Below are 11,328 nucleotides of genomic sequence, written 5' to 3'. Positions count from 1 at the left end.
TTTTACTTGCTCTGATGGGGCTAGGGAAATGAAAGAATTTGGTTTTGAAAATAGTGAATTAGAGGTGTCAGTGTGGCATCCAGGTGGCCACATCTGAGAACTGAGTCCGGTGGGAAGGGGTGGCAGGGTGGGCAGGGCACCCTTATTTCACATACTTGGCCCATGATAGGTGCACATTCAGCACATGTGGTTTAAATCACTGTTCCTCAGGGTTTGCATCATGGTTCAGGAATCTTTTCAAATTCTCTCATCCAAAGTTTTTCTCTTCTTTCCTAAACCTTCTACATCAAGAACCTCCGATATGTTCCCATATGGGTGTGGAAGTTTACTGCTTGGGTGTTAAAAGAAAAACATCTTCTGAGGAAATGAAAAACAACTAAATTCCACTAGAATTTGGGGATGGGGGATGAAGGGGGAAGGCGACAGTAATTATGAATTGGCTCAATCTCCTCTTTATTAACTGACCCTCCAGAAGGAGAATAGGAACGAAGAGAAATCAAAGAGAAGAAAGGTAGTAGTCAAGGAAAAAAGAAAGAAAAAAGATTACGGGAGCTAAAAATACAGTGAAGAGAGCTTGGCTAAGCATCAAAGAAGGGCAGATGTGTTTCCAAATAGGGGTGGTGGTTTTAGATATGTCAGAAAGTACAGTTCCAAATGATCGGTGGAAAATAAAGGCTATTTAGACTGGGCTCAGCAGAATAAGAGGGTTCACTGGAGAATCAAACTGAGGAACAGGACTTTCAGCAACATGGAAGCCCTACTGCCTCAACTCCAGGTTTTCTGGACCAAGTGTTGGCACCAACGATGGAAACTCTTGCCGTAGTTTCAGGACCCTGGACCAAATAGAGTCTTTCCATTTTGACTTTATAATTCTGAACATAGCCTTCAATGGAACAATCTCGGTGAAAGACTTGTCACTTTCCTTAGTTTATCCTCAGGTAACCACTTTCCTTGCCATCTAACGAAGCATGAGATATTCTGGACGACTCCCACAACCGGAGGGAAATGTGGCTCCTATAACTACACCACTCCTGTGAGACAGAGGAATCTGACCAAAAACAATTTTTTTAATGTTTATTTATTTATTTTGAGAGAGAGAGAGAGAACATGAGCGGGGAGGGGCAGAGAGAGAAGGGGAGAGAAAATCCCAGGCAGGCTCCACCCTGTCAGTGCAGATCCAGCCACGAGACTCGAGCCCACGAACCGTGAGATCATGACCTGAGCTGAAAGCAAGAGTCAGACGCTTGGGGAACCTACGTGGCTCAGTCAGTTGAACGTCCGAGTTGGGCTCAGGTCATGATCTTGTGGTTCTTAAGTTCGAGCCCCACATCGGCAAGCCCTGCCATCTGTGCTGGCAGCTGGAGCCTGCTTTGGATTCTTTCTCCCTCTCTCTCTCCCCCTCCCCTGCTCGCACGCTGTCTCTCTCTCAAAAATAAATAAACATTAAAAAAAAAATTTAAGAGTAGGACACTTACCCGACTGAGCCACCTCGGCGCCCCAAGAATCTGACAAATGTTTAGCGAAGGTGAATCTTGGGAAAAGAAATGTCATGATGCCCAAGTCGGATCAGAATCATTCCCCACTTCTAGAGGCTCATTGCTTGGCCTCATGAAGGACCCGAGATGACGTTCATATCAAATGTTGGGTTATGTCACTCAGACAATGAGCAACAGGGGCTCAGGAAAGGGTCAGGTGAGTGAATGGGCCCCGATAATAATATTAATGAGAACATTATTTAATGAGTGCTTCCCATGTGCAAGGAGCCATACCAAGTGCTTCACACACTGTGTCCCGTTTCATCCTCACAGTGATCCTGGGGTAGGCACTATTACTATCTCCATTTCACAGATGAGGAAGGTAAGGTTCAGAGATGTGAATTCACTTGCCCATTGAGAGGTGGATCTGGGATGTCAACTTGGGCAGACCAACTCCTGAGGCCAGAGAAGGTCTCATGTCACAGGTAGGACTTGAACTGGGCCCAGGGGTAGTATGTGGATGGGCTGACCAGATGAGAGGCAAAGCATCACAGTGATAGCTATGAGTGGTTAAGAGCAAGGGTGGTGTAGACCTTGGTTGAGTCCGGCCTTTATCGGTTACTAGCATTGGGATCTGGGGCATGGATCTTGAGCAGCTCGTGCCTCAGTTTCATCATCTGTAAAGTAGGGATGGCCACAGTGCCCAAACTCATAAGATTGTTGGTAGCATTTCGTGAGATCATGCTTGTGAAGTGCCTAGAACAGTGCCCGACCTATGGCAAGCATTCAATAAATACAAAGCTTACTGACATAGGAGAAATAGCTCAGGCCGCATCACCCTCGGTTAGTTCTAAGGAGCCTGGAGGTTACCTACTGGGGAAGAGCCAACGGAAGTGAGTTCCGCTGAAGGCAGAGGAGACAGAATTTGATGGGAGTTGGAGTGTGTATCAGCTGCTGTCCATGTGAACAGCTCTGTGCCAGCAGAAGGAGATTCGGCACGCTCCTCAGAGTCAGAGCACTGTCACTTGGCCATTGAGCAAAGGCCTAGGAAAATAAATATAACAGATGAGTATCCGGAAAGAAGAGGTGTGGGAAGGCCAACCTCAAGACGGGGAAGAAGAGCAGAGAAACAGAAGAGCTACTCTTAGAATTCCTTTATTGCCCAACATTTCCCTTCTGTCCCTGCCATGCAGAGCAATGGCAGACAGTAGCCCAAGAGCCGGGATTCACCGGCTTTGAAAGGATGCTTGCCTGCCCAGTCTCCAGCCATTCACAAACGCTTCCCAAAGACAAACCCTTGCCAACACCCTGCTCTAAAACTGACCCACCTCTCGGGAGGTGAGGCCAGGGCTCACCACTGAATGGGCCCCCTTGTCCTCCCAAGCGTCTGTGGGTCCAGATGCCTTTGGCCTGGAGGTGGTTCCACCGCGGCCTGCAGTGAGGTCTGCCTGCAGACTTTGATTCACTCCAGGGACAACACTCAGAAAAATGAAACAGGCAACACATGCGATTCCAGGAGCTCCTGCCAGACGCATACTCTGTTTTTCCATCATTTCTCTCCTCCCCCTCAGGAGGGAGCCTCCTTTGGCATTTGGTGTATAAAAACTCAAAATCACCAGCAGGACGAGCACCTGATAAGGAGCGAGGCATTGCCCAACAGTTACCAGGAAGAGGTGTCTTTGTTCCTGTTTAAAGCCCTTGACACCGCTAACAGCTCTAATTACTGAATTTGCCATGGGATGTAAAATAAAACCACATTCCAGAAACCGTGTAGTCTCCCGGGAGAGAAATGTAGGGAGAGGTGCCCAGGGTTGCAGGAACGTGTTCTTTCATTTCTGGTCCCTAACCTTGGCAGCTCTTTGGAGAATGTAACAGTACCTTCTTTATGTGCATGGAGAAGGCCACTTTTGCACATGTAAGGATCTATCTCCCTACCTGGATCCACAAATATGGTCTGTGTATTTGACTAAGTTGCGTGCAAAGCATGCTTCTTAAGAACGTTAGGATCTTACTAATTCACCCAAGCCCTTTTGGGCGGGGGGGGGGGGGGGGGGGAGGGGTAATGAGAGCTTCACAAGTTCCTGAGGCTACAAGCACAACAAAATAGAACTTCTTCCAGCCTAATTTAACTATAAAATCTGATGATGTAACACCCACCCAGATCCACATCACAAACCAAAGTGACATCACAAATACTAGGGACAATGGTTCAAAACTGCCTGCGTGTGAGCCAAAATCCAAACAAACTGCAAATTGCTCATATATGACTGAGGCAGAGAAAGACAGGTGACTAGAAATATTAAAACAAAACAAAGCAAAACAACCACCAAAAAAAGCAAAAGAGAAAAAGGGAAAAGGAAATACATATTTCTTCCCCCTACTAAGCTAGATAAAATAAAATTTAAGGCAACCGAAACAATGGTAAGGTGATTTTATTTTTTTTACCGATGACGTTTCTTAGAAGGCCAGGTCTCTTTAAATGTGTGCTTCTAATCTATCCAAATTGTTCTCTTGTTCTTGGCTGGTCCCAGGAAATGGAGGTCAGCATCATTTACCTTGTGCTTTTGCCTTTATGGAACCCAGTATTTCTTGAGCAGCCTTTCTTGGCCCATGGCGGTCTGGTTAAGAATTATATTTAGGGTTTGGCAGAACTTTACCTGCTGTTCTTTCTGTGTTGCGGCATGGTGGAGGGGTGACTGCAGTTCCTAGAGGAGTGTTGAGTGATCTCATTTCCATTCCTTTCCTGCCACGGTTCCCTAAGCTTTCCAGTAGACAGGAATTGTCTCTGATTCCTTGTAAGTGCTTCCCAAACCTCCACTTCCAGCTTCCAGAACAAGCATTGCTATGTTCTCTGACAGCCTGAATATCATCGTGACCTTGTTTCTGTACTTGGTACAAAAAGCTTTGGTGAGCAGGAGACCAGATGGATAGAAAGATTTCTAAGAGCTGTGTAGAAGGAATGATGTGTAAAGAGATGTTAATATTTTGCCAAAGTGGACCTTCTAGTCTCTGCTTGGGAACTGGTCTTTTTTTAATTCCTTTTTCTCCCTTTGTAATTCTAGCATCCAATCTACGTGAGACGAGACTCCAGCATCCCCACCTATGGGCTCCGTCAGTCCATCCTACTGAACACCAGGCTTCAGGACTGCTATGTGGACTCACCGGCTCTCACCAACATCTGGACGGCCAGAATGTGTGCAAAGCAGAATATCAGGACCCCAGCACCAGGTAGCACCTCTTCTTGGGAAGTTGTAAAGAATCCGTTAATTGCCAGTTCTTTCTCCCTGATTAAGCTGGTGCTCAGGCGACAACTTAAGAATAAGTGTTGCCCAGGACCACGCAAGTTTGAAGAAAAGCCCTCGAAGGGATTAAAACCCAAGGACAATTCAGCAACAAAAGCCATGCATCGGTGCGGGATAAGAAACTCCATCAGTTCCAAGGGCAAACGGCCAGTGGGGCAGCACTCAGGCTCACCGAGGCTCAGGAGGTCTGTAGGAGGCATCAACAAGGTACATGGTGGCTGTGGTGGAGGAAATGGGACGGAGTGGGGACAGGGAAACGTAAGCTAGGGAACATTTAATGCTTAAGTGATTTATATAGAGTGAAGGAAAAGCCTAAAGTTAAAGACAGGGCTGTGGGGGGCGGTGGCGGAGGGTGGGGATGTGGGCAGCAGCATGCTATAGTGGAGAGAGTACCAGATCTGGGCTCATGCTGTTTACACCCTGCCTGGTTCTATGGGAGGATGAAGCGGCTTTCATAAGCACGGGCAGAAGGATCTTGATGCAAAGGGAAAACAAGGGTGGGAAAAGCCCGGATACGGGTAGCGCCCTTACGCACACACACCGAACACCAAGAGGTGAGCTGCAGATCTTGCTGTGAACTTCCACCTGGAGAACCTGGCCTCCCAAGAGGTCCATCATTCCATGGGGCCAGCAGAGCTCAGGCTGCACCCTGGAGCTAAGCTGTCTGGCTTCAGATTCCAGCTCTAACTATAATTGAGGAGAACCGTGGGCTTAGCTTCTCTCTGCCTCTGTCTTCTTCATCTATAAAATGGGGAATAATGGCCCTTCCCCCACAGGGTTTCACGATTAAGCTAACAGAGTGCAAAGGGTAAATGCTTAACATCCTGCATGGCATTCAACAGATGACAGGATGGTTATTAACCTTCTAACTGTGTGGCCTTGGGCAAACCAATTCCGATTTCCTTGCCTGTCAAACCGTCCCCTGCTGACCTTACAGGGTTATGGGGGAACGCACGCAGTGGCATACATGAAGGAATTCAGTAAACTAGAACACGCTAGACAAATGTTGGTTGTGGCTGTAACCAAGACTCTGGGACACAAATCCCAGATAATTATTCTGAGCTCCCTTCTCAAGTTTTAGCTTTGACTTCTCTGCTTTCTTCCTGGCTAGAGTAAAGAAAGTTCAAAGGAGAAAAAAGTAACAGTCCGCCAAGATCTTGAGAAGAGATATGCCGAACATGTGGCTGCCACCCAAGCATTACCCCGGAACATTGGGACAGCGGCCTGGAAGGGCCAAGCGTTGTTTCCTGAAACCAGACAGAGACAGCAGTTGTCCGAGGACAAGCTGACCATCCACGGCCTCTCCACAGAGGGTTACAGGGCTCTGTACCACTCTGTGGTTGAGCCGATGCTATGGAATCCTTCAGGGACCCCCAAGAGGTACAGCTTGGAGCTGGGCAGGGCCATCAAACAAAAGCTCTGGGAGGCTCTGTACAGCCAGGCCGCCAATCCTGGAGGTGCTCAGGACCCAGTGCCCGGCAGGAGGCAGCTGGAGGTCCATGAGGAGCCTGTGCCCAAGAAATGGCCCAAGTTAAAGAGAGAGAAATTTCACGGGCTTAGGATATTCTGAAAAATAAACACCGCTTTGCACCTTCCACATAATCTCAGAGTGCTTTACAAATTAGTAACTCCCTCCCTGGGACACAAGACAAATGGGTACGAGATTCATTTCATACTGACAGCCCCTCTCCACTCTCATGATGAGGTCATCTCGATGGCTAAATGCTTGCCATCTCTTCCCTACAAGCCCCCTTTCCTTAATAGGGGTTTGAGGGGTCTCTCGTCTCTCGGTCTTCCAGGTAAGAAAAGGCCAGGCAGAGGAAGTCAACAGTTTATATCCAGCCCATGTTCCTTATTTTAAAAAGGGGACTACTGTTCCCCTCGCCCCTCCACATAGCGTTGAGCAGAAACACTACCATTACCTCAAGGACATAATCCCACACCCTCTCTATCAGATGCTCTCTCATGACACCATCACCCCAGTGCCCAACAACCTGACCTCTATGGTAACAGGGCAGGAAATCACACAGGTGCTCACGTGAACAAGTTGAAGTTAAAGGCCCTGCTTCATGTAAACTTCTTCTTGGTGGAATCTGTAGGCCTTTACCCAATAGAGCAATGACAACATGTAACACGTACTTGATAAAATTGTATTTTTTTTTTTTACAGTCATTTGTACAATTTGTTACAAAACCATAGAAGACTACAACTTGTTTTAAATCATTTTTGGTCGGCAAATATGTAAAATCTGTGTGCAATTATCATGTATTTACAGGGCCTCATGTTAGTCATTTTCAATGATTATGCCAACAATGTCACACTCTCCACATAAGACATGGCTTAAGATAAATATATTAGTAAATAAATATTCTGAGAACATATTTCCATAAATGAAATGTGCTGCTATACATATACAGAATATACATACGTTGTTTTCTAGCCTTTAAAACATTTTAAAAAATGGTAATGTTGGAGAAGGAGCCCTTAGACCATTTTATTACAAAATCTTTACAGCAAAGTCTTTACAAAATATCTTTTAAGTGCTATGGGAGAAGGTAAAAAAAATTTTTTTTTAAAAATAGTGTCTTGTTAGACCAACACAATAGAGTTTATATAAAGAATAGAAAAAGGTCTGTTTAAAAAATAATACTCTTGATTAGTAATTATTTTTTAGACCTCATTTAAAAAGCATTAGTCATGCATGAGCTTTGAGTAGAAACTAGCAGCACGTAAGGGAGGAGGGTCTGAGCGGTGGGACAGCAGATTGGGCTTTATAAAATGGCTTGGGTTCAACAGAGGCGGGAGAGACTGAGTCAGAGCCAGCATATTGAGGCTGTGTCCTATCACAAAGAGGTACCTTGTTGATCAGAAGACCATTTTTAACTGGTTCCAACACTCTTCAGTTTACATGTCTGTCTGTCCCATACCCAGGGCTGGGCCAGGGGACTTCGGCTTGGGGTGGGGAGGGGGGCGGTTCTCAATGGAAAATGTGATGCTCCCAGTTTCCAAGGCTATATGACCCCAGCACACCACTGAGAGGCCACCGACAAAGGTACTTGTCATTATTATTGGAGTCTTATAACTTCGAAGAAGACATTCCTTTCCATTTGAATGCCTAGGCAATATACTTGGGTTACCACTACATTCTGGTGACCTCCTTGTCTGGTGGGCCAACACAAATTTAAGACAATGGCTGATACTTAAAGTTTTAACATTTCATTTTCCTGTTTCTACTACCCTGTAAACTATAGCAATTAAATGTTTCTTTTTGCCATCTGTAATTATTATTGCTCTTTCAAATGAAAATCAGACACATTTATGTTAATAAGCCCCATTGAAGCCACATTATCTACTCATCTATTTATTGCTTAAGGCTGTTGAGGAGTAGTTTTCCAAGCAGGGCTAAAGAAAGCCACTTTGGGGCTATGGTTTCAAAGAGTATGCACTCAAAGGCATTAAAAACAAAACAAAAAACAAAACCACAAACAACAACAAGAAAATCTCAACAATGAGAAGCTGGTTTTTGCAACCCATGTTAGAAGCCATGCCCCCCATCCTTCCCCTAAAACCACGTGATGCAAGCTGTTGTCCCCAGCAGCTGCTACTCCTGGCCGGAGAAATAAAGGCGGCCGGGATCACATGTCAACAGCTTAGGCGCTTCCCACACCCTCGCCAACAGGTGTGCTGGGCATCAGCCCGGGGTGGGGGGAGCAGCCCCCAAGGGACTGTACCTCAGGGACTGGAGGACACATCTCACCATGGTGAGTTCCTAAATGGCAAATGGCCCCATCAGTTGATGTTGGAATTTCTGTCAAAATCTGGCTACAAGTAGGTAAATGTCCTCATCACAGGCTGGGTTAAAAAAAAAAAAAAAAAAAGAAAAGCAAAAAGGCTTGGGATACAGTGAGACTCTCAGTCAAAACATTCTCATCTGGACTTTGGGCTGACTTCCCCTGAGCCTTACATTACCGATGATGGCAACCCAGGGTGGTCTCTATTTCCCCACTAGGAGGGCAGCGGGGGAGGGGGGGGTAGGCTGTGAGGTTCCTATTCCGCAAATGAGCATTTCAGATGACAAATGAATCAAAGTGACCAGAGGAGTTAGTGAACACAAGGGCTAATGTGATTAGTTTCTTCTAAAAAAAACTTTCTTAAGAACAGGAAGTACATTGATTGGACAAAAAGGATGACAATCCCTGATCTGAAATAGCTTTAAATAGATTCTCCCTTTTAAAAGTGGAAACATCTTTTAAAAAAAAAAATGGTTTGGGTTTTAAAACTCTCCCTTCCTCTTAAAAACAAGAACAGCAAAAGGCTGGAAAAAGATACAAAGGCCTACCCTTTGGGTCTAAACTATCTGATAGTCTCTTTCTCTGTCTCCTGGAGAATCAATACATAATAGTGCATTAGGTAGAAAGCATAGTAGACATTTGCAGGTGAGATGAGCAATTTCAGCCGTGAGGCAATGGGCTGAAAGACCCTGAAGCGAGCTTCCAGAGGGAAATGGGATGGGAAACGTATCATTCAAACGGAGCTCGGTGCTGACCCCGTGGGATCCCCAGGAAGGCAGCCCAAGGATGCTGGCTGTGCACCCCCTGCAGGCACACTCCAGCGCCCTCCGTCCCTTCTCCGGGACACTCTCTGCTCCCTAGACACCAAGGCCGCAAAACTACATTCCTCCCGGGTGTTTGTCCCCACACCCCCCTTCGAACCATTTCTGCAGCCAGTAGCAGGAAGCCCAAGTTCAGGACTGTGAACTCTGTCCTTTTATCTAAGACGCTGATCCAAAGGGACAGACTTAGAGGACACTGGGCTGAATTGTCCCTGTCACCCTGGGGCTTTGTGTAGCAATGGCTTGTCCCAGCTCCTCAGTGCTGCAGACCTTCCGCCCTGTTCCTAGCTGTTTCCATCAGCTGCCTAAAGGTGTGGGCTGGAGAGGCATGGCTTCTGAGAAGACCCGAAACTTTGCACGTTGGGATTTGCCACAAGAAAGAAAGAGGCAGCATTGCATTGTTCCTCAGAGTCTGTACCCATATCAACTAGCTTTACTTCAAGTTTCTGGTTCATTTTCTAAGGCAGGTGTAGCCCTGAGCTTTTCAAAGGCCTGAGCCCCCTCCGGGGAGACAACAGTATCTACACATGATGTGGTTCAATTAATGCAGCAGTGATTTTTTTTTTTTTTTTTTCAGCAAAAGTTGGTGGTTAGGGTTCTTTAAAATATATATTTAAATAACTTTACATTTACATATAATATCTTAAAAAAAAAACAAAGCAGAGAACTCAATCCCACACACCTCAGAACCCCAAGCACACACACTTTACAAAACAGAATACCATGTTATCAAAAGAGGCAAAAGACTCAGAGAATTTTGTCTGTTGGTTTGTTAATGGGGGGTGGGGATGGGGGCGGTTTGCCACAGGTGGCTCACATTTTGGGTTGAGAAGGAGGGCTCTCTTTATTACCACTTTTGTGTGTTTGTCAAAGCTAAAAAAAATCTTTTTTTTTTCTTTTTTTTTCTTTCCTGAAGGAAGTCAGAGCTTGGAGTCTCCATATAGTCCCCATTTCCAGAATTCCTTCTGAGCTCAGGCTCCCGTGCCGCCGTCTGCTGGGCGAGATCTCTGTCCTGGGAGACAGAGAGAAAAATCATCAGTGGACAGAACAGGCACTGGAGGCCCTGGGCACAACACACAGGGACCAGGCAAGGGACTTGGGTGCCCGTGCCAGCGTGTGACAGGTTCTCAGGAAGGGACAGCTCCCAACACCAGACAGGCCGTGTTATACAGCAAAGGGCCGAAACAGAGCTCCTTTGCTGAGAGCTCCTCATGCTGTTGGGGGCACAGGTGCCTCCTAGACAGTCAGTCTCCCTCATCCGGAGGTGCAGAGACTTCTGGAAGTCGTTAGGTAGCATGAAAACACCACATTTGGCACTGTTGCAGGCACTGGGAAGAGTGGAGAAGACCCCCTCCTGGAAGCTTACAGACCTCAGAACCAAGTAACCTCAGACTGTGATGGCCTGGGAAGTGAGCAGAGGGTGTGAGAGTGACCTTGGAGGAGGCTGAGGATGTGATCCCAGCTGAGATCTGGAGAAGCAGCAGACAAGTTTGGAGGCTGGGATGAACTTGGCTGGCTGGGGCAATAGACAGAGGCCACAGAAGGCTTGAGTAGCCAGGTGGTGAGCGAAGCAGGAGGTGGTCAGAGGGGTGGGCAGGGGGCAGATCAGACAGAATGGGGTGAGGAGTTCACATTTTTTTAATTTAAAGGTAGTGGCGAGGTACTGAAGGGTTTTCCGGTGTAAAGACATATATTTTAAAAAAGACCACTGTGGTTCCCATGCAGAACAGAAGGCAAGACCAGCAGGAGACCAGTCAGGAGGCCACTGCCTTGACCGTGGGGAGAGGAAACGGGCCTGCCTGAGATGGCAGGTGCGGGCTGCAGAAGAGATCAATTAGGGATACACTTTGGAAGTGGAATCTGTCCTGTTGTGTTGCAGTATTACTCAAAGGTGCCAGACTGTTTATTAGGGACACAAGACGTTTGGGTATTCTAGAGC

At 46.6% G+C, this 11,328-nt stretch overlaps 2 protein-coding genes across 4 annotated transcripts in view; one reads left to right on the top strand and one right to left on the bottom strand.

Moving 5' to 3' along the window:
• The first annotated feature begins 3,699 nt into the window (after positions 1–3,699).
• On the top strand, positions 3,700–6,347 carry C11H22orf31 (chromosome 11 C22orf31 homolog). The gene is made up of 3 exons (XM_058691625.1): positions 3,700–3,896; positions 4,538–4,984; positions 5,889–6,347. The coding sequence occupies exons 1-3, from the start codon at positions 3,894–3,896 to the stop codon at positions 6,345–6,347; spliced, it is 909 nt and encodes a 302-aa protein (XP_058547608.1). The 5' UTR covers positions 3,700–3,893.
• Positions 6,348–6,906: 559 nt separating this feature from the next.
• ZNRF3 (zinc and ring finger 3) overlaps positions 6,907–11,328 on the bottom strand; it is a 157,485-nt gene continuing 153,063 nt past the window's right edge. For all 3 annotated transcript variants that reach the window (XM_058693158.1, XM_058693160.1, XM_058693159.1), the window contains exon 9: positions 6,907–10,401. In XM_058693158.1, the coding sequence (XP_058549141.1) occupies positions 10,361–10,401 (41 nt within the window). In that variant the 3' untranslated portion in view covers positions 6,907–10,360. The remainder of the gene's footprint in view (positions 10,402–11,328) is intronic.

Source organism: Neofelis nebulosa, chromosome 11 (assembly GCF_028018385.1).
Source record: "Neofelis nebulosa isolate mNeoNeb1 chromosome 11, mNeoNeb1.pri, whole genome shotgun sequence".
Lineage (NCBI taxonomy): Eukaryota > Metazoa > Chordata > Mammalia > Carnivora > Felidae > Neofelis > Neofelis nebulosa.
Note: the sequence above shows the minus strand (reverse complement) of the source record. Positions and strands in the feature narration are given on the sequence as shown.

Bases quoted from the DNA above. Each gene is read 5' to 3' on its own strand.
- C11H22orf31 (XM_058691625.1), top strand. The intron at 4,985-5,888 runs GTACATGGTGGC...CTTCCTGGCTAG, and splicing joins CTGTAGGAGGCATCAACAAG to AGTAAAGAAAGTTCAAAGGA.